The 23,921-nt window shown below is 41.4% G+C and overlaps 1 protein-coding gene and 1 long non-coding RNA gene across 2 annotated transcripts in view; both read left to right on the top strand.

The window, feature by feature from the left end:
- LOC117251233 (interleukin-10 receptor subunit beta-like) overlaps positions 1 to 23,921 on the top strand; it is a 64,327-nt gene that overhangs the window by 9,533 nt on the left and 30,873 nt on the right. The window contains exon 3 of the mRNA XM_033617335.2: positions 2,291 to 2,472. Within this exon, the coding sequence (XP_033473226.1) occupies positions 2,291 to 2,472 (182 nt within the window). The remainder of the gene's footprint in view (positions 1 to 2,290; positions 2,473 to 23,921) is intronic.
- LOC144466845 (uncharacterized) lies at positions 5,366 to 9,781 on the top strand. Its single transcript, XR_013493249.1, has 2 exons — positions 5,366 to 5,999; positions 6,184 to 9,781. It is a non-coding gene; the product is annotated as an uncharacterized LOC144466845 (long non-coding RNA).

The raw sequence follows: 23,921 nt of genomic DNA, 5'->3' as shown, positions 1-23,921 counted from the left end.
TTTATCTAAGGAATCTTAATTAATTAAATATAAAATAATTAAATCTCCTAATTGACATCAGCTCTCACCACTGCCCAGCGGGTCACCTGTGAGGGGAGCTCGTTACCTCCCTTCTTAGCAGCGAATCATGCAGACGTTTCTCCTGGGGCCCCGAACTTTCACTTTGCAACTCCCAGATTTTCCAGCACTGTGGAGGGGGGAGCGGTTGAGCCTGTGAAGTCTTGTGGGTGTCCCCAGCGTCGGTTTCCTAACACTGCAAAAAGCCTTTGGCTTTGGCACGAGAACCACTGTGGCAAGTGGCTGGCAGCCACTGGGTTTGATGAATCTTTGGTTGAAGAAGCAAGTCGAAAAGGGCACTTGTCTACTTTGTTATAATTACTCACTTATAATAATGATGAAAACAACATCGCTGGCCGTTCGATATTGTTATCAAAGTTATTATTAACGCGCATAAAAATGTTGAAAACACTGGAGATAAATGAAAACTGGATAAGCAAAGCTTAAAAGTTTAAAATAACTTTGATCGTCAGTGTATAAAAGCGTAACAAACGTAAATACGAAAGAGGCTAAGATACGAAAAAGAAGAAACAAAAGAAAAAAACAAGAAGAAGAGCACAAGAGAGCGAGACAAGAAAGAGGAAACAAGAGAGCGGAAATACAAGAGAGAGAAACACACAAGAGAGCGAGTGCACCAAAGCGCACATGTTTTTAACCAGCCAAAGTGAGCGGATCTGATAAGGCAGTCTTCTTAGTTGTAAAACAGGCTGATTACTTTATTTCAAAAGAAACTTAATGTTTCTTATTATACCAGATCATACTCTTCTCATTATGGTCAAAATCGGTTCTTAACATCCAATTAAAATGAATACAATTGAAAACAACCTATAGTTGTAACATATGATGGAAAACAAAATGAGGAAGCACATATTCATGAAAACAGGTTGATTAACAAATCCCAATTATATTTCTACAACTCCAAACACATAATAGGGATAAAATGTATAATTTCACTTCCAACAGACATTTCAATTTTGTCACACAGAAACATTTGGTAAGAGAGGGGAGGGCGTGATTTCTCCTGGGGCAATGCGAATGGACAGGATGTGGCAGAGCAAAGAAGCATTGTCTCACGACAACTAGTGGGTCGTTCATCACTGCGTTTTGCCCCAAGGCTGGATACTTTAGGATGGCATCTGAAACTTGAGGCATTCCAAGTGACTTTCTACCTCGTTTTGGCCTAAGGATGGCTGAAAGAAGTTTTTGTCCAGTCGGGGTAATACAGGGTGGAATCCTAAACATTTGACCCCCGGTGGTCTGGTGGGTCTTGTTCATTGATAATGCTGGTTCAAGGGAAGTCCAGAGAGGCTGTTCCTCTACAAGTCCAAGAGGACATCTGTGCCAATTTTGAAGAAATTCCTCCTTCTCCCAATACCACATTCACGACAATGAGACAGATGAGGTTATATAGACTTGACTTTTGACCTTCGACCTTTGACCACCAAAATCAGCTCAACATTAAGTCCCAGTGGACAGTTGTGCCAAATTCCCTTGAGCCATCCTTGAGATATTGTGTTCACAAGGACGGGACAGACGGACAGCCCGAAAACATAATGCTCCAGCCATAGCTAACCAGTGCAGAGGCATAAAAAAAGTGAAAACTGGGCTTAGATTTATCAGGTGTACACAAACTTATGTTTATGCTCTGTGACAGCTGGATGTTCTGAACAGAATCAAACACTGCCCCACCATTGTGTCGTGAATTATATTGAGAATCATTCAGCTTAACTCAAACATGCAATAATGGGTCCACTTGTGCAATACTGCTTTTAATGTTATTTTTTATATTTATTGATTGGAATGATTGTGTACATGTGTATGTGTATGTGTTGTGTATTTATTATTGTCTATTTTCTATTTTTTCTATTTCAGGCATGGCACAGCAAATTTAACTGTACTTCTTGTGCATTGACAATAAAGTCTGTTCTATGTTTAGATAGGCATCTCTTTGCTAACATGGTAGTCATAGCCGCAATTAAGGTTATAATTTGTGCTGATGTGATGATTAAATCTTTATTTGACAGCATGGTGTACTGCTAGCTTTGTCTGAAAATTATTTACACACAGAAGCACGCTGTCAAACACACACACACACACACACACACACACACACACACACTGTGTTGCTGTCAAGCCCACCGTCAGCTTCAGAGGTTTGGTCACTACCATTCTGTTTCTACCTTTTCATCACCTCTAGCAAATCTGTAAAACCAGCACTGTATTTTGTCCACAGATCCACAGTCACAGACTACAAAGTGGGCTGTGTGAACATCTCCACGCTTGAATGTGACTTCACAATGTGCCCTAACATCTCCGTATTTGAGTACGGAAAGTATAGAGGCAGAGTGCGGGCGCAGCTGGGGACAGAGAGCTCCGCCTGGGTGGAAAGTAACCAAATTACTCTGGACAGAGATAGTGAGTAGAAACTCTATGATTCATGGCTTGTCACTGTAAAACACTGCATGTGTTCATTTTTATAACAAAACTCTACAGTGATCTTTATCAGCAAATACAGCTGATGTGCTCTCAAAAACATATCTTGCAGGAAATTACTTTATGATGGATTTTTAGCGCTTAAATTATTCCTCTGTTAGCTGATTAGTCAATCACTGCAAACTGATTCCAATGTACTCAAGTAAACAGAGCTTTTGTTATAATTATAGTGTAGATAAATGGTTGTTTAAACAAAAGACAATCAATTAAAGTAGCTCCAATCAATATTTTAAGATTAACAATTGGTCAATTGACTGCATGTACAACCCTGATTCTACAAAAATAGTTAGGACACTGTAAAACATAAATAAAACCAGAATGCAATGATTTGCAAATCCCTTTGACCTATATTTAATTGAACACAGTCCAAGGACGAGATTTTTAATGTTCAAACTGATCAATCTTATTGTTTTTTTGTAAACATACACTCACTCTAAATTTGATGCCTGCCACACATTCTAAAAAAGTTGAAACAGAGACATGTTTACCACTGTGTGACATCGCCTTTTCTTTTAACAACACTCAATAAGTGTTTGGGAACTGAGGACACAAACTGTTGAAGTTTTGAAAGTGAAATTCTTTACCATTTTTGCTTGATTTTCAGCTTCAGTTGCTACACAGTCTGGCGTTTCTGTTGTCATATTTTGTGCTGTTGGAATACGTGCAGAATGTGTCTCATTGTCTCACTGGAATAAGCAGGAATGTCCCTGAAAAAGACATTATCTGGATGGCAGCATATGCTGCTCCAAAACCTGTATGTACCTTTCAGCATTCATGGTGCCTTCACAGATGTGCAAGTTCGCCATGATGCCATGGGCACTAACCAGAGTTGGGTATAACGCGTTACAAAGTAATGCGTTAGAGTACTTTGATTACTTTTTGCAGTAACGAGTAACCTAATGCGTTAGTTTGCTGTTTGAGTAATCAGATACTTGAGTACATTTTCAAACAAGCCATCAGTTACTTCCGTTACTTTTAGAACACTGGTCTTTTGGTTCTAATAATGGAGATAACGTTAAACCTATTCGTCTGAAAGAAGTCATGAAGCTTGTGGCTAGCTACGTGGTAGAAGAAATGCTGCCATTGTCTACGGTGGAGTCTCTGCAGGACCGTCAATAAAATCCCCACAACTCAATAGATGGAGGAGGACTCGCTGACAGTCAGGTCAGACTCAGAAAGACTTGCATTATGCCTGGTACACACACTACACGACTTTTCTGCCCGTTCTGAAAGTCACTATGTCACATTACACGATTGTGGAGTCATAAAATCGTGCCGTGACTTGGCCGACAGATATTACACACTACACGATGGTACTCACCAATTATCCCCGGTCGTCTTTCATGTCATCGGGTTATTCTTGTCCTATTTTTATTACTTTTACTATTATTTGAGTCTTTGTGTGTGTTCATGTGCCAGCGGAAATGTTGTTGTAGTCACCTAAAAGCGTCAGCAGATGGCAGGAGCTACATTTGAAGCACCGTATGCAAATATTCAAGCTACTGTATCCTCCACAACAAGTTCCTACAAATGTTTCACAATAAAAGCCTATTTAGAAAATGGAGGGATTCTCTCAGCCGAGGTTATAAGGGGCTTTTAATTTGAAACAAATTCAGGAAGTGTTGAGTTTGAAATGACGGTGCGATGTGTTAATTTTATAAAGACAACGGGAACGGATAAAAAGTAAATATATAAAAACACAGAGGGATTAATAAATAACGGACCTTCTATAATCAGCTTGACAAACAAATCCTCCGCACACTGACATAGACTTTACTATACTTTATTTGAGCGTTGTTCCAGCGTTGTCAAGTATAGTAAAGTCTATGTCAGCGTGCGGAGGATTTGTTTGTCAAGCTGATTACACACGTTCCTGCTGCCTACCAGCACCTGACTACCTGTGGCTGTGCAAGGAGATTTCATTGATTCCAGGACCTTCTATAATGTAGACTGTTTGAAATGAAGCTGGTAGCCTCTGCAGTTGTGGTGAGTAAAAGCTCCGCAAATATTTGTTAATGTTATTACTTTATGTCCGATCGTGACGATTTAACATTGTTTGCTAGCTTGATGCTAATAACAGTACTCAGTGGGTTGACAAAGTGCCTTTGCTGTTTCACACTATCATTTTCCCCTTTTACTCTGTCGTGGTAACATCCCTCAAGGAAATATTAAAAAGGCTGGGGTGTTGTTGTCAGTTGTCTACGGCAGCAGATCACTCTGTGTTTCTACTGGTCAAAGTGATGGCTGTGATGGGAGAATTGGATCTCAGTGAAGGGCAAGTGGTCCATAACTTTAATTTTGGAGACAAAAAATGTAGGCTAAGCGCCCTGTGGTCCATTGCCCAATAGGAAATGTAGAATACTCAAAAGTACTTTAAAAATACTTTAGTTACTTTTCTCAGGGAGTAACGTTGGAAGTACTTTAAAAGTACTTGAGTCACTTTTCTCAGGGAGTAACTTTGTAAAGTAACTGGTAGGGCTGTAGTCAACCAAAGAAAATTTTGGTCCACTGAAGTCCACTGAAAAAAAAAATCTGCACGTTATTTTCACTTCTGCGGTGGTGTGTCTGTACCACTCTGCAGTTACACCTCCAAAACAATAGTCGGCGGTGGAGGACTGTGTTAAGTGCTGTAAAGTTTAGTTCAAATCAAACTTTATTTATATAGTTGATTCAAAATACACATTAAATATAGCTTAAAGCTGTAGTTGGTAATGTTGGAGACCTAGCAAGAATTGAAAGTGGCATCTCCTCTAAGCTCCACCCCCTCCTCCCCCTCCCGTCAGTGCTCCGTCCAAAGGCCACGGCCCCACAAACTTGAACGCGCATCCTACAGTCGGAGTCAGCTGCAGGGCACAGGAGAGCCAAGTATTTCAGCACATTTTGGACATCAACCAAACTACCTCTTGTCTCATTCACCTGTAAGTAAACTATATTATTATTATAATGAATGTAAAAAAAGCATGGCTATTGTTAGTAACGTTACTTGCAGCTTTCAAGCTAGCACGTTATGTTTACGTTAGCAATACTAGGCTAACATTACACGTTTTGTGTTGTATAAACTCTCAAATGTACGTCACTTTGGATAAAAGCGTCTGCTAAATTACATTCTAACAATGTAACGTTTTTTTTCTGTTACCATCACTGACAAACATGAATTTTGTGTTTTTATATATCTTCATTATTTTGCTTGTTAGAGCTTCCACGATGAGAGCACTGGCTCTGATCCTACCTACAGTCCGCAGCCGAGCACGTCTTCAGGTCAAAGAGGACAGGTCCGAGGTCGTGCTCGAGCAAGAGGAGGCTGTGCTAGAGCGGGTGCACCGGGTAGAAGCCGAGGAAGTCGAAGTAGAGGACAGGGAGCAAGCCGGACTGCGAACGGAGAACAACTTTGACATGAGGATATTCTGCGAGTGGAGAATCTGCAAGCTCAAAGAATTGCAGATGAGCAGGTAGCCTATCTGTAATAGTATTTTTATTTTTATTTCATATTTTTCGGACCTCAACATCACCAATAACTATAAATGATTACCTGGCATGTACTGTGGACACAAAATTCTTCTTAGAGGACAGTAAAGCTCTGTTAAAAAAAAAAAAAGTCTAATCTTCTTGATGAACTATTGTTTTACAAGCCAGAATTCATACACTGAGCTTGGAAGAATCCCATCAGTTGCTGCAGATCTGCCTGACAAGGGACCCAAGCCTCATGTTTGATCTCCTCCACATGTCAACATCAGGAAATGCTCCTCCACCAGGCCCTCCAGCTCCGGGTCAACCCACTTGGTGTGTGTGCCGAAACTGCCGTGAGATGCCCATGGATGTAGAAAGAAAGTGCTGTGGGCAACAGCACGACTCCTGCATTTCCATGCTGCCTCACATGGAAGTGTACATTTTGCAGGAGGGGGTCTTGCGACTTGCCAGAAGGATCTGGAATGATGTCCGGGCTGTGGAGGATCTTCCAGACCCAGGGGAGAGCAATAAACAATTCTGCTACGCAGCATACCGGCAATATGTTGTGTGGAAATATGGGGCACTGGGAGCTGGGCACAGAGTAGTAATTCCTAGTTGCTGTGTTTGGAAAATTAGAGACCGCTACCCAGATCCACATTGACAATACACAGGTTTCATCCCTAGTAGGGTGTAAGCACAGTGCAATAAATAGCATTCACTCTTGGGCCCTGCTGTTTATATTGTGTACTGCTTTACATATTGTTCCTGTAAAATTTGCACTGAGGTGTATAGTCTGTACAGTCCAAATTTCTGTTTATTTATATTTTGTCACGTTGGAATAAAAATTTGAAAATGATAAATGACTTTCCTTTACCAAAATGATAAATGACTTTCCTTTTCATTTTACCTAAATGAATAATGACAACGAATGTGGTATAACACTTTTTATTGTTTTATTAAAAAAAATACAAGAGAGACCTAAGAGAAATACTTTTTTTATACAAGTATCTGTACTTTTGCCGCTTCTGAGTGTCATAAACAATCTGTATTTACATCTAACAAAAGGCGTGTCCAGGGATGGCTGACAGGTCAGGCATGAGGCGTCATTGTCTGCTGTGGCGATCTAGTCCTTTGGCAGTGATTTAACTTTAGGGAGAATATCACAATTACACATTTGACAATAATTACTGCATCTCAAAGACACACAATGAATGACAACACTTACAACTTCGTTTCCATTTCACACAGTAACAAACATTTATGTCAGTTTTCTAAGTGGTTTATCCATAGCTTTGTTTAGATAACTATTTTAGATCATAAGTTATGATATGGATTTTTTAAATTACCTTTTGCACATAAGTATGTTAGCACTTCATGATCAAGCGAACAATATCGTAAGAAAACTCACCTAGCCCTCTGCTGAGTTGACTCTGCAAAAGCTCCTGTGTTGATGGGGCAGGGACACCTGACAGAACCCCATGTTGACGGGGATCGTCAGGCCTCTTTCTTGCGGTCTGTGGTAAACCCACAGTAGCGGACAACCTGTGCCGCAGAATCGCACTTTGGAGGTCCACAATGTAATTGTAGTCCTTTTCCACCTTTAGTGTGTAAAGGCTCCACTTCCTGGACTTTTTATTGTACACCTTGCCGTATCTGCCATCAGAGAAAAGAATATAAGCTTAGTGATACATTCATGTTACCTTACAATGTACAGTATTTAGTTTTTCCACATAAAATTAAACATACTGAATAGAGCCATCAGCCCTTCTTTTGGCTGGTCTGTCAACGTGGTGGTTGTAGTCCAGGCCAGCCAGCATGACTCGAGCAGCGTACACGGGCGGCGAAAAGCAGAAGCGTTTGCTGGCATACATTAGAATATGACTGTGGAAGGACTCCAACTCTGCAGTTGACCTGAGAGCACAGAGGAAGGATACTATTGCTTTATACTCTGGTAATACAAATGAAGACATAGCAGGACAAATTCCGAAGTACAGTGAAATATGTGACCAGCCATGGAAAAACCAGGAACAAGTCTCCTGAGAGGCATTTTGAGTTATTTACAGATTCTGAAAGTGTAGTTTCTAAGCTTTCCAACGATGTCTAACACATGGAAATCTGAAAATATTTGAAGAAGTTGTGGCCATTTGAATGCAGGCACTCCTCAAACTACTTTACTGTGAAATCCAGCCTGAACGATTCTGAATTCTCAGGTGCCAGGTAACACAATGCTGCTCATTTGCATCTCATTTAGATAAGCCCTACCCCCTACTGGTCTAGCTCTCAGTGACATCTGGTATCTGTTAGCCTGCAGGGCAGAAACTATTGTAGTAGTTTGAACAATGTAGTTAATGTTGATGAATAAAAATGAAAAACAAGAAGGTAATATACTTAAGAGTTAGAAGGAGCAAATACTTATTTCTAATATTTAATAAAATAAAATACATTTAAGTCACTCTGTGGTGCAGTGTGGATGGATCAGTCTGTTGCTGAATGAGCTCCTGTGGCTGATCAGCACATTGTGGAGAGGGTGTGAAGGAGAGTCCAATATTTGGTGATATCACACCTGCATCCTCTTCTGCATACTCTTCTGTGCTGTGACCCTTGGCGCTGGGCATGTGATGTCTCTTGCCTCGTCAGCACAGAGAGGCCTGATTTTTTCAAAAAGATAGGTCTGCCTTTCAATGTTCAGTCCAGGTGGGGCCAGGACAGGAAGACTGTCAACAAGGGGCAGAACTCCCGGATTGCACAGTAGCTCAAATTCGACAGGTTCTGCATCACTGTGAGTTCTAGCAAGCACCACACCTGGTCTCTTGGCATCAAAGCTGTGACAGAATATAAGCACATAACAGGATATTTAAAACATGGCTCACTGTTTTCTCATAAAACACTATCATGTCCATGAAATTATTTTTTATATACAATGTGGAAGTTTCAATATAAATACCTGAAGTGCTGATAACTCTTGATCTGCTGCAAACCAAATCGCCCTTCAAGGGACATTTAATAAAGTGAAGTGACGTAAATAATGTGTGATAAATAGTACCTGCTGTGCAAAATCAAAACTGTAATGCATCCTGATCTTCTTGCTTGCTGATGGGGAGGGTCCAAAAGACAACTGAGAGTCAGCACATGTCTTTCTGCAGGCAGCAGTCATCTCGTTGTACACAGCCCTCTCTTTTTGCACAAGGGCAAGATGATCTTGTTGCTTCTTGACCGCTTCAGACTTTCTATCATTTGGGAAGTTTGCACTTCGTACCAGCTGCTCGTTATTGTTTTGGCACTGCCAGCAGAGATCTGTACGTGGCCTGCAGCTTCTGATGTGCGGGAGGAGCTGGTTCCACAGTGCTTTGAAGCTTGATTTACAAACTGCACGCTCACCTGAAAAAACAGATATTACTTATGGTTAATTATACTTTAATTGCTAATAGTGCTTCACATTAATTCACATTAGAAGCATTCGATTCAAAATCAATTTTTACACATACCAAGCTCCTTAGCAGACTTCACGTAGAGACGCCACACGGAGACCTTAGACACATGGGTTGGCAGCAACTTCACATGCCAATCCCTATGCCCAGGATGTCAGCCAGGCAGCATGATGGCATTGTCTTCTGCATAGTTTTTTATAAATTCCACAGCTCTGTGGATTTGTTCACGGCTGATGAACCTGGCTGGCCGTGGCTGTGAGCTCTTCTTCCTTAACCGTGGTCTTGCCCCATTCTCATCAAAGTGTTTGATTATGTCAGTCAGAGTGTCTTTGCCAATTCTGAAAAAGGAAAACAAAGAAGTTTCAGATCATGGGTCATGCTAACAGGCACCTTGTCACCTGACTCTGGATGTATTCATCCAAACTGCCCTCAGGTAGGCTAGTTGCTAAATCATTAGCATCACAGCCAATACTTTATTCATGCACCCAAAGGTGTGTTATTCACCCACGGGTGTGTGATTCACACATTATTCAAGCACATCATCAGGTTGGTGTGTTATTCAAATTAATAGCAGATGCTCACATTACCCTTTATAAACCTCCCATTACAGCTTAGTTTCGATGTGCATATCATTTTCATTTTAAAGGGAAATTTCGGTTTATTTCAACCTGTCTCCTATCATCCTAAATTTATTTCAAGTGACTAGTGACATAGAAATAATAGTTAGCATGTTAGCCGTTAGCCTAGATACAGCCGGGGCGCATTAGTAGCGTCAGACCTGTTAAAACGTAAGTGAACGGGCATACCTTCAAGTGCAAAGTTAGTCCACTAAACAAGCTTTTTTCCCACAAAGACCGCCTCATATCGTTAGGATAAATGTTAGAGAACATATAGAAAACGACATGTAAACGTGTTGTCTTACCTTACCGGTGTGCTGCCATGTTTGTTTATCATCTAGTGCTGCGTTCCAGACAACTGGGAACTGGGAAATTTCCTAGCTGAAATCTCCGAGTTCCCACCTCAAAGCGTTCCAGGTGCACAGCCACAAACGTGAACACAAAATCAGTGTGACCGTGACAAACTGATGTTTCTGTGGTGCACAAACAGTTTAACAGACAGTTTTACATTGTCCTAAAGTCTACCATGTATCAGATGCAGCATCACCGCATCCACAGGGGCTGCCATATTTGTTTGTGGGTTATGTGACGTCAGAGGTCGGAACTGGGAGTACATCGCTTTGGTACGAGTTCACGGGTGGGAAGTTACAGGTTTGACTGCCGTTCCAGTGCACTTTCGCGACAGTACTGAGCTAGCTAATAACAATGTAAGGTATAGCCATGAAAAAACATGAAAAAACAGTTTGTAATCCCTGTATGTGACGCTGAATGAACACTAACGTAACGTAGATAACTTGGACGTTAATGAAAACTCACCCCATAAGAAACTGAAAAGTATTCCTGCAGACTTCATTGCCTCCGATGAAATAAGTGGTTCGGAGGTGCTTTCTTTTCGTTGGGGGCTTCTTGGTGGATGTAGTCATCTCAGAAGTAACTACTGTACATCTGTTCGCCTCGAGGTGTCCAATTATTCTCATGTCCTGCCACTCTCTTTCGGCAGCAAAAGAATCCATCCGTATGTTGTACATAAGCTCTGGAGAAAGTTTGTGGCTACACGACTGTGTCCCAAGGAGAGAATTCTCCTTTCTTCTTCCGTAGCATTTGCAGTCAAAGTTACGGGTCTTCTCCATTTCGCTGTCTTTATCCCCTTCAAATGTTACCGTAGATATAGCTTCTGATATCTTACGCTCCAGCTCCTCTGCTGCGAGGCCGAGGGATTCTTCGTCATCTTCATCTTCGGCTAAGGTCAGCTGTAGATTAGGGATGTTCTCCAGTGTAATGCAGTCACTCTCGTCGATTTTGTCAGTTTCATCTTCTAGTTCGGGTTCAGAATCAGAAGTGAGATCGGCGTCGGCATAACCAGAAGCATCTGTCTTGTCGAAGAAGTACTGCCAAAGATTTGCGCTGTAACAGCCACGATTTAGCTCTTCTGCAATGCGTTTTTCCTGGTCCATCTTCATTCAATGATGAAAACACATGCAGCTTCCAGAAGTAGCAGTTCCTTAATATGCAGGAGCGGCTGGCTGCATGTGGTTCAGCTGATTGGCCGAAAAAAGAACAAAAGCACGTGAATAGCCAAAGAAAGCCAGTATGCAAATTTACTGTTGTTATCGCCACACACCCAACTAGGATCAGAGCATTTCCTCTAAAACAACCCAAATTCAAATACAAAGTTTATGGTTTTAAGGCCACCAATACTGTTATTTGAAACATGGAGTGGCTTCTTCATGATTTCAACTTACACATTCTGCAAAAAATCAAAAATCACTAATTTTAAAAAAAACAACAAAAAAACGTTTTTTCTTTTTTTTTTTTTCGACTTGTGCCGGGCCGACTTGTTGCTGGGTTTCTCGTGGCGGGCCACATATTTGCATAGGGGAAAACAGTAAGTTGAACATAGACCTATGTTGACATACCTAAAATGTAGATATTTGTGTATGCTCTTTAGCCAGCGTGCATCAAGAACTACTTCTCTCAGTCTCTGGTGTGCCACAGAACCCTTCTGGATCCACTCCTTCTCTCTGTCCTCCACCAAGGGACCATGCTGACAGGCACCAAGGGCCCACGCATGTTCTCCTGTCACATGGTGAAGTAGTCCAGCCCACCTGTCCTATGGCAAAAAAATTACACGTGTTGTGAATAATGTGGTAAATAAGAATAGAAGCCAATTTTGCCCAATAACTATTCAGCAATAGAGGCTGGCCTAGATAGATGAATTTCGATAATACTTACGAAGAAATCTTCATATGTATCTGCAGTCTTGCAGCAATACCAGAAGTGGTTGCAGATATCGTTACTCCACATCTGAAGGATGGTGCACCCCCTTTGCTGTCCTGCCTTGACATTGTAGCACAAATACATTTTTGGGATGTCAGATAGGTTTATGAGAAGAGAATTGATGTAGATGATTTTTTTTTTAAAAATCCAGCTATATCTATCTACAGAGAGATCATGAACTTACTGCATGAATTCTTTTCCCCAAACTTTTGGACCCATGCCACATGTCCAGGGTGTGTCGGGCACCACAGTCTTTATATTTCCCTTTGTTGTCTGTAGGACAAAAAAGTCATTGAGGATATATGCTAAGTCATAATCCAAATCATTGTCCAGTCATAATAATGTAAGTGATGATTGTGGCATGGGACTCTACGCACAGAGTTGGATTGCTGAAACAATCTCCTAAAGCAAAATACAATAATAAACTTACTGAAGAGGGCTGATATCTGTGAATGAGCATCCATGCAGAATTCCTCAATGTTGAGTTCTTCACGTAGTGTCTCAAATGCTTGCATGAAGCCCTCCTTCTCCATGATGACAGAATTCCGCATGGTCTCACGCTTGTCGATGTTGACCATGCAGATTATCTGTTTGGATCCATTGTCCATGGCAGTATACGTACAATACTGCGCACAGAATCCAGGACTGTCCATGCGAGCATCTCCTTTGAAAATAAATTAGAACAAAAATAGAGAAAATGTGATAAGAACATTGTCCGGAATTTGTCATTTTATGCTGATCCAACTGAATGACAAACCACTGTGCAATATGTCTGTCCAGCACTTCATATCCTACAAATAAAATCCTAAGATAAAATATTATATACTTTATCCTACTCTTTTATGTCTACACTCAACCATTTTTTTTTTTTAACTTTTTAGTTTTTGGTCTTAGTATCAATATGCATCTGCCTTGCCAATACCATCTATTGGGAATAAATACATTTAGATTATATGGTGCATATTATGAAGTATGCATGTGCACTTGTATGTATGTGTGTGTGTGTGTGTGTGTGTGTGCGCACATGCGTGTGTGTCTCAAACTCACCCAGGGCTACAACAGGCCCTTTTGACTTGAGCTGGGTGATGACTGTGGCTCTCTTCTCATCCCAGAACTCCTTTATAGTGTCCACACAGTAGGAGTCCTGGATCCTGAAGAATGTCGACCTCTCCACCATCCCCATCTTCATAAACTTGAACAGTAGTGAGATCTTGGCGTAGTTGTTGCCCGACAGTAGGATATTACTGGAAAGCATGAAGTCTCCAACTAGCATCCCATATTTCAACATGGGCTGGGAAGCCCACTTCCAAACAGTGTGACCACGAGGACACATCTGGAAAAAAGCAGGCGGTGAAAGACAGCACATTACAGTAACTACAATGACTAATACACATACTTTTAACATTCTCCGCCCCACAGCACTTATGTTATAAGCTTCTCCATTTGTGTATGTTCGAGTTGATCCACAAAATAGGGTTGGTGTTACAGGGTAAAAACAGTCCCAAAATATGTAATAATCTTTGATGCTAAATAAAGACTCACCCATTCAATGACAGCAGCTGTTCCCCTGGACCTGATATTGATTTCGAATGGTCCAGGTGAACTCTGCCTTCCTGTTTGGGTCCTTGGCAGAACACATGCTGACAGGGAGAAGGAGATACTTGGCAAGCTGCTTCAGGCTGTCATGATATGCAATGGATGCAGGATGGCCAATTATGTCATCCTCAACCACGACTTTTTCTGCTTCTGAGAGTGTTGGCATGTCTGCCATAGTTTGATCTGGGGCGTTGTCTGGAGCATCATGCACAGTGTCCTCCATGCTGATTTCTTGAAGTGATTCCAAGCAAATTGGAATCTTCAGAGCCCCGCCAGTCCTGTTGTAATAAGAACAGCTATGAGAAATAAAAAACAAAACACAATAACTTGACTGTAAGTGGAGCCAGAGGGTATTGAACCTACCTAACACAAATATGAGGCCTAAAATCTGCGTCGTCACTGTCATCATCATCTGAGTACACTTCCGTGGTTACATCTTCTTCTAATGATGACACAGACTGTGTGTCCATATCAGGATTCCAGGTGTTGTCTTCATCTTCCCAGTCAATGCTATATAAAAAAAGAAGAAAATCAGAGAAAATAATATAATAATTCACACAATAAATACAATTTTCCACAAACAGAAAAGTAAAAACATCTCTGCACTCCACACAGCAACTTACATGGAGTTTCGAATGTCATTAAATTCATCTGCATCAACATCAATGTTTAGGTCCAGTGACGACATACTAAAAAGACAGAAAAACACACACAAAAATGAGGGAATATTACATTACCACATGTTGCTGAAATAATGCACAGACCATGAATTTACTCTAAATTTTATTTGGGAAATAATTGGACAGAATCATCTTACTACCATAACATACCTTGCATCCAATTGCTGGAGAGCTGTCTCCTCTGGGCAGCTAATGTTTAACTCCTGAACCCCAGCTACTGAGAAGTCATAATCTCTGTGAATAATACAAAATTATATAATATTGTCAGCATCAACATAAAAAACATTTTTATTCATCAAGGGTGCAACACAGGACTGTTGATATGTAGAAATAGAAGTCCTGGGTTTGGCAGTTGATGAGAAGATGTTTTGACGGACCGAAAAAGCCTGAAGAGTAATAAAAACTGTTGAGATGATCCTCAGTTTGCCCTATCCTCTCTGCATAGCATCTACCAGAGGAGAGTCCATAGACGAGACGAGCCTGTAACATGATCAATTACTCCACCAACACCCCCACAAAGCTAGAGGTACAATTTATTGTAACTGTGTTTTCTTTTAGTCTTGGGGGTTGGTGGAGTCTTTCATGATGTTAACGAGCGTGTGAAGTGCTGGACCTCCTAAGGTGAAGGGCAGGTTTTATCCTTAGGCCATCAGACTTTTCAAAAGATCTAATCAACTTTCCCTGCCCCCACCACACCAGCCAGTAGGCTTCACTTTTCCCCCAGATAGACACATACACACACTGCACACTCACTGACATTTACCCACTGTCTGCATATAGATTTGGCACAGATATCACTGATAACACGTATTGTATGTGCAATAATATTTTTTCTGAAGTATCTCTCAAGGGGCACTTTGATACACATAAAACAAACAAGCTAGATATGAAAGATAGTAGGGATGCACCGAAACGAAAATTTGCGGCCGAAGCCGAATAAAATTAAACGCTTGGCCGAATACCGAATACCGTTGTTTAGTTTTTCATTAGTTTTTGCAGACGAACCCCCTCCAGATTAGTGTTGTCACTAGGGATGCACCGAATATTCGATAACCGAATATATTCGGCCGAATATTGCAAAAAAACACACATTCGGAATTTGGTGGAATAAGTGAAAAGCAAGGCCGAATAATAGGGGCGTGTTTTGATAATGCAATCAAACAGCGTGCGGTGACGGACGGAGTAAAATGTTGGCAGTGTGGCGATATTTTACTCCGTCCGTCGCCGCACTCGCATTTGCGACTAAAAATAGTTTTGTTCGAGCAAAATAAATCATACAGCACACTGTGTGAGTACAGATTTCAACCAGCAGCAGAAACTAAAGGCGAATCCCGCCGGTTGTGGGTTGAACGGGGGTCACAGACACAGACGGGAATACGTATTCCTGTCAAATACGGCGGCCATAGGCTTACCGGCGACGGAGAAGTCCGGCTCCAATAATGTCCTTATCTTGGCATCATGACTGCCCAAAAGTAGGCTACCTGGACAGCCGAGCCGTGGCAGCACACAGGTATGTGACGTGTCAGAGGAGAAACGAGCTGTTCACATTACTCTTTGTGGCAGGTAACGGCTCACAAACCTCACCGCACTTTAGGGACTGTTCTTTACTTATGAAGGGACTGTTCTTTAATTGTCAGAGGAGGAGGGTTGCTGGTTGATTTTTATTTTATTTATTTATTTTATTTTGATCCCCGCTATGTTAATCACTTATTGATGCTGTTTTTGAAGTATGAATAAGTCGATAAGTAATTTATTCCATTGAAATATCATTGATGTATTATAGAAAAGTGATTTATCTTTTTATAAATGACAAAAGGCACATCTGCCTCATTTTTGATGTGGTATCATGATACTACTCAGAGCCGTGATACTGGCACTGGTATCATATCGTGGGTCATAATTTTGGTACCGTGACAACACTAATCTGGAGGGGGCTCATCTGCAAAAACTAAACAACGGCATTCGGTACTCGGTATTTGGCCAAGCGTTTAATATTATTTGGCTTCGGCCACAAATTTTCATTTCGGTGCATCCCCAGTTGTCAGGGTACCAAAATTGGGACCCACGGTACGATACCAGTGAAAATATCATGGTTCTGAGTAGTATCACGATACCACAGCAAAAATGAGGCAGATGTGCCTTTTGTCATTTATAAAAAGATAAATCACTTTTCTATAATACATCAATGATATTTCAATGGAATAAATTACTTATTGACTTATTCATACTTCAAAAACAGCATCAATCAGTGATGAACATAGGGGGGGATTGAGATAAAATAAATAAATAAAATAAAAATCAACCAGCCACCCTCCTCCCCTGACAAGTAAAGAACAGTCCCTAAAGTGCGGTGAGGTTTGTGGAGCGTTACTGACACAAAGACAGAAATGTGAACGGCTTTTTTCTCCTCTGACACGCCACATACCTGTGTGCTGCCACGGGTCGGCTGTCCAGGTACTTCTGGGCAGTCATGACAACAAGAAGAGGACATTATTGGAGCCGGGCTTCTCGGTCGCCGGTCAGCCGTTATCTTGCGCCGTGGAGCGCTATGGCTGCTATTCCACCGAATACCAAATGTGTTTTTTTTTTTTGCAATATTCGGCCGAATATATTCGGTGCATCCCTAAAAGATAGATGGTTAAACATGGATATATCCCACCAAAGACAACGGTGGTCTAAGCCATGTTCATAGCAGCATCAAGTAAAACTCACTGGTCGGACAGAGACTCAGAAACAATAGTTGAAACAGGTGGGGGAGGGGGTCTCATCAATCTGTGTTTCGGCGGTGTGGGGGTTGATGGATCCTTCTCATAGCTACAAAAAATACAAATATGCTACATCACCACAGTTGTGCCGTTCATAGCCAATATATCAACGTCATTTTATCACAATCATAATGCAGACACTGGCGACTATGGCTGTGCAATATGATCAAAATGTCATATCCTATAAGTTAGATAAGCAGTATGTACCGACGACCTGTAACGTAACTGGCTTACACCGACAGAGAAGCTAATGTTAGCTTTGGGCTAATACCAGCTACAAAAGTAGCTAAGTTGGCTAACGTTACATATTTCATGAAAATAACAAATCCCCCCCAAAGCAAAACAAATAATTACCTGTCCAACAGAAAGACAGCAACCTCTGCATCACTTTTCAGGCCCTTCAGCTCCCTCAGTTGTCTCCACCGTTCAAAAGCTGCACCAATGTTGACTCTAGTTTGTCCTCTCGCTTTATCCAGAGCCTGTTTCGTTGCAGCCTTTTCTGCCTCACACTTTCTTTTCTTAGGCTGTTTAGCGGGGCGAGCCGTTACAAGTAACGCTGGAAGTGGTACTTTTGGCTGCATTTTATCTGCCATTGTTCAGCAAACTTATTCTCCTGCTAACTCAGTGTCTCTGCTGAGTGTGCTGAATATTTCCAGCAATGGTGAAAGTGTGCACGCAGGGAGGAGGGAGGGAGGGACAGAGGGGGGGCTCGGGCACGAGACATGAAGGCATCTGATTGGTTCTTTCCATTCGCACCGAATGGCAGGGATTGGTCAGAGTTTTTACAGCCCTGCAGCTGCCACAGAGGTTGGATTTTTTTCATTCCTTTTTCTGAACACATTATGTATTGACTACTCTCAGGATGGAAGGACCATTTCACCCAGTATAACAAAAAGTGTTTCTGAACAGGATTACCAACTATAACTTTAATAGGGACAATTTCAAACACAAGTACGCAAATTGGATTCACCAGGCCTGGAATTTCGTCATTTTAGGGGCAAGGCCACTTGGCCTTTTGTGTTGTCAATTTTTTGAGGGCACAAAGGCCAAAAGCCAGGGCAGCAAGGCCATGAAATAAAACAGTGATTTTAAGTCCACGTCCGTAATGAATTTAATTTAAGGACTAAGGATGTATAACTATCTGTGAAATGAATAAATAAAACAAGCTCAAGTAATAATAATGAGTATAATAAGTAATAATGTGATTTATTTAATAGCACTAATAAACCCAATGTGTTTTAAATACAGAACAACCAGATTCATATATTTTTAAGCAAACAATCTTAAATATTAGGCCTAAATATTTTTTGAGTGTACATGATAAACTGATTCACTGAACAAGACTGGCTTACAATTATTTTTGATGTGTTGTTAGATAGCTAACAAACAAAAACTACAGCAGGGCTATTCAATTACTATTTCAACTGGGCCACATTTCAAAACCAGATAATAGGGACTTTAAGCAGCGGCAGATTTTGCCACGGCTACGCCTCCCAGAAATAGATCTGCGCTCTGCTGATAGAGACTTAAGGCGTAGTGCCGGTGTTGTCTGCCGTAGCCCGCTGACTCACTACGGGAAAACAAAGCTTCTCAAGTAGTCGCTACAACGTGTGGTTCAGGTGAGTGAATTAAATGGTTTTCATTATATTTCTGAAATGAAACGTGTTCTACAATTGATAGTGACACACTATATATTACATGTTTCAGCGATCCTTTCCCACAGACGCAGGATACTATGTATATTTCACTGTATAAAAACCATAGTGAACTATTTTCTGCTATAGGCTATATTCTCCCCTCATCCTTGCATTGCATACGGTAGCCTATATAATTTCTCAGTATACCCTATAATTAGCCTACTATGTACATTAGTCTTTATTCCATTCCTTCACACTCTGATTAAATGTGTGCTTAAGTTGTCAAATTTTAGGTCTTTTTTAAATTGAATTGTTCAAATTAAGTTTATAAAAAATATGCACATTTTTTTTCGTTATGCTCTGTACTTGTACTTGGCATAATACATTTGAATAATCTAATCTAACAGTTTCCCATTTCCCTTGAAGCTATGTCATCTGCATCTTTGGCCAGTGGGAGTGGGACAAATAAACGCACACAGTAGGTCACAGTTACAATTACAGTTCACACTGAACTAACTACTTTGCTAACAACTTTGATGTTCATGCTGTTATTCTGCAGACCCCCAGTGGAGTGGACGAAGGCCCACAGCATCTTTCTGTGCCGGGAAATATTAGTGACAGAGCCATTCAAACATAAGAAAGGCAGTGTAGAGAGAGGCAAGATGTGGAACAGGGTGGCAGAGTCCCTTAACAGCTGCCAGGAGCTCCACTTCAAGGTTACCCAGAGGGCAGTGAGGAAGAAGTTTGCTGCCCTACAAGGAAAATTCAAATCTGACAACCAAAAAGATGAGATGAGCAGTGGGACCTCAAAAGATGTAACAGAATTGGAGCTGCTCATCAAAGAAATAACTGAGAAAGAACAAGCAGCAGAGGAGAACAGAGGGGGTGAGGACAGCATGAAAAAGATAGAGGCAGACCGGGCCAAAGCAGAGGAAGTGAGGAAGAAGGCAATGGAGAGGATAGGACAAACAAAAAGAAGGGTAAGTGAAGATGGAGAAGAAGAGTGTGAGGGTAAAAGAAAAAGGAGAAGTGGGAATGATACAATTGCATATTTAAGAGAGAAAGGGGAGGCACAGAACACAGAGAGAGAAGGAAATAGAACTGAAGAGACTGGAACTGGAAGGCCAAGAGAGGAGAGCCCAAGAATGCCAAACACAATATAATGAAATGATGTCACTTCTCCATCAACAACAGTCCATGATGTTGCAGCAGCAGCAGCAACAAGGGCAAGTTATGCTTGCCCTCATAGAGAGCCTTAAAAAAAAGGACTAATTCTAGATTTCTTGAAATATTATTTGTAAAATTATTTTTTACCAGCTGTGAGTATTATTTTGAAACATTTGTTTGTAAACTGAATAGCCTACCTCTGTGAATATTATTTATTTTGAAACATTTTTTTACCCGAATACCAGCTGTGGATATAATTTTTTTAAGTGAATACCAGCTGTGGATTTTTGTAAACTGAATACATGTGAATAAAAAAGTATTATTCATATCGGGACTTATAAGAAATTTTTTCTGTTCAGTTCTTGTAAACAATGATCACACATAGCAAGAATACACATCCAGAATACAAATAATAATATTTATTGTGGATTACCAAAGTGAAGACTATTGTCTCTGGAATAGCCTTGTGTATAACATTACAAATCAAAAGAAGAAATTAAAAAATGAATCACCTCCCACCACCTATATTATGAAAATTCCATTCCACGGACACCCTGACTTCATTCATGGCCTTGTTGAAAGCCTGCATTTGTGGCGTGAGCTGGCCATGGCGGAATGGAGCCTGAAGGTGCACACGCAGTGGGTATGCAGGGTCCCCATACACACACATGCGCTGACCACCTGGAGAAACGGCATGCTCCTCCAGGACACTTAACAGGTTGTAATCAGCAAGCATCCCAGAGTCGTGTTTCCTCCCCTCTGCAAGGCGAGAACAATAGGCTATATTACATTTAGGCAGATTTAGCGCGCACGCACGCACACACACACACTCACACACTTCATGGCGTACATAGTAGGGGCTTAAGGAGTGATAATATATGATAGCCTATAGCCTATATATTGTGAAAATTATGTAACGTAATACATAACACGTTTCTATTTGACAGAGCTGCCGTCATACAGTTTAAGTTAATTTCATAATTTTGCGTTAAAACAAATAATATTATGTATGACCATGCGTGACAGGCAGAGCATCTGTCAGTGTTGACGGTCAGGTGTAAGACAGGACATTTAAGTTACGTTGCTGTATTACATGCAGACTGGAATGAAGTTTCCTTTCACCTCCCCTTAGTTAATGCAGCCAATTATGTAAATTTATTTATATGTTTCACATTGTGCTTTGTTGCTCTCTATGAGAGTGCTCTTTATGTTTTGTGTGTTTTATTTACTCAGTTCTTACCTACTGGACTATAGATGTTGCCAATTAATCCATTGGGGAGTGCTGTGGCCTGGAATTTTAAGCTGTGGACATGCTTGTGGCCGTTATACAGGGTCCGCTGATCGGTCCCGGGTCTGGCTATGGGTCGCACGGTGCCATCTATGAACCCAAAGCAGTTATCAAGAGGTGCTCCCATCTGGTGGATCCGATCAGCATATGTTGTAGAGCTGCAGGGTTCAATATGCCGTGGTTCCATTGAGTGATTCGGTGGTGGTGTCTGTCATAGATGTACTCGAGAACACAATTTGTGGCCATGCACAGGACAGGTACTTGCCGCTGACCAAATCTTGCCATCATATCACTATACCGGCATGGATAAGCCAGCCTCTTTAGGAGCATACATAAGCCCTCCATCCCTCCCACGACACTTCTCTGATCACAGATGAACTTGTCTGGAATCCCGAGCACATCTGCCAACACTGGAAGGTCGCACTTTCTCACTCTGTACTCCGCCAGACATTCATCCTCCTCCATTTCATCCAGGTTAAAACGCGCATAGTGTTGATATGGTAAATCTAAGTTTTTAGATTTGTTCACGTCATATAATAACAAAAACTCTTCCTTTGATATTAACTTGTTATCTAATGTATAGAGCAACTCCTCTCTGGCCCTTTTGAAAGACCTTTTGACCGGACTGAGATAGCTCACTTGAGCTGTGTTTTTACGCTCACCCCTGTCACATGGTGAGCGATCAGCTGTTCCGACCTGACAGCTACTGCAGCAACCTGCTTAATGACTACTGTGGATCTGACGGCTATGGCACCAGTGCCAGGAGAGATTTATTTCCGGGAGCCGTAGCCATGGCAAAATCCACCGCTGCTTAAAGTCCCTAATGTCGATGGGCCACATTTTTAGCAGCAGGCAACTGATCCACTTTTTTTTTTTTTGCATACATATATATATTTATATATACAGGCATGGCCCTCTTCAACATGATGCAGAAACAGAATAAAAAGAGCTATCAATGCACAGAAGCATAATAAGTGACATTAACAGTATCTAATAACACACACTATCTCTCTACCAGCATCTCCCTCTCTCCTGTCCTCCACACACACACATGCACACACCTCACCTCCTGATGCTTTCCTTATAGGTCAGTTACACAGGGTATAGTTTTATACAGTCCGTGGCAGCAACAGTCATGTTTACAACAACAAAGTCACTATTTAAAACCCAATAATATCTCAATATAAATATTCCTCCTGACATCACAATACTGAGTGAAGAAAGTCTCGTTATCTCAGCATGAAGACAAACATCAGTATCAGTCATTCATCCTGCTCTCTGTCCCTCCTCTACTGAGGAGGACACTCACTGTCTGCAGGTCGGCTGCCTCAGGTACATCTTCAGATAAAGTGTTAGCCTACATACAGACAGCTTTCATTTTAGTTTGTCTTTAACACTTTGCTGTTTGCCTCGCGAGCGCGATGTGCTTGTGTAGACCGCCATCATAAATCATAATAGCAGTGAATGAGAGACTGTGGACAGAGCAGATTGAAATATGGCTTTCTACATGCTGATCACATGTATTGATAAAGTATTGGCTTGGCTGGCAGAGGTTGTATTGCACTTACTCACAGTAACAAGTGTAGTTGTCGTCAACTAGAGTAATTTTGAAGTTATATTCCCTTCATCTGCACCGCGGCCCCACCGCTGCAGAATGATGATACATGAAACCGAAACTTTAAAAAGTAACGCCGATAATAGCAGAGCTTACTGTTATTACAGTGTTGATTAAATTTACCTTGGGTTGTTTAATACCGGGTCTCGGTACCGATCCCTGCCCGGGCGTCTGATGAAGTCTCGTGGTTGGCCGGTGATAGATTGGTGTCAAACTGTCATTACAGCCCATCCAAGCGGTTCATGCCAGGCTCGAATCAAACCCACCACTGGTGATGTACGCATCGTCTCATTTGATGTTGCTCAATAACAGTCCAGAATGTCATCGGATTTTTTTTCTTAAAAGACGCAGGTGTCAAAGCCGTGTTGACAGGAAAAAGGGCAGAGGAGAAAACCGCAAAATCACCTGGGGCAGTGCAGGCAGGACATCAAGGCCACTGTGGCCTTAGGGCAGATATATTTTTCAAGGGCACAGGGCCAAATGAGGAGGGCATGAGAGCCATTGCCCTCGTGGCCCTCGTGAAATTCTTGCCCTGGGCTTCAGAACTGACAGACAAACACTTGTCTTTATCTGGACATATTTCCCCCACCAATACAACATGCTAACGTTATTACCACAAGTCTATGGCGTTTTACATTGTATAAATTAGCCTAGCGTCTAGCGATCTTTTCCTCTTCTCATATAAAGCCAGGGACAACAGCGGCACACAGTTTGGCTCCATTACAACTCACAACATTCACCGACAAAACAACGGTCTTATACTAATCACGTTTTCCAAGCAAATACAACATGGTCATTAGCGCCAGCCTATGGCATTTTACACTGTATAAATTAGCCTAGCGACGAGCGGAGGT

Source organism: Epinephelus lanceolatus, chromosome 14 (genome assembly GCF_041903045.1).
Source record: "Epinephelus lanceolatus isolate andai-2023 chromosome 14, ASM4190304v1, whole genome shotgun sequence".
NCBI lineage: Eukaryota > Metazoa > Chordata > Actinopteri > Perciformes > Serranidae > Epinephelus > Epinephelus lanceolatus.
Note: the sequence above shows the minus strand (reverse complement) of the source record. Positions and strands in the feature narration are given on the sequence as shown.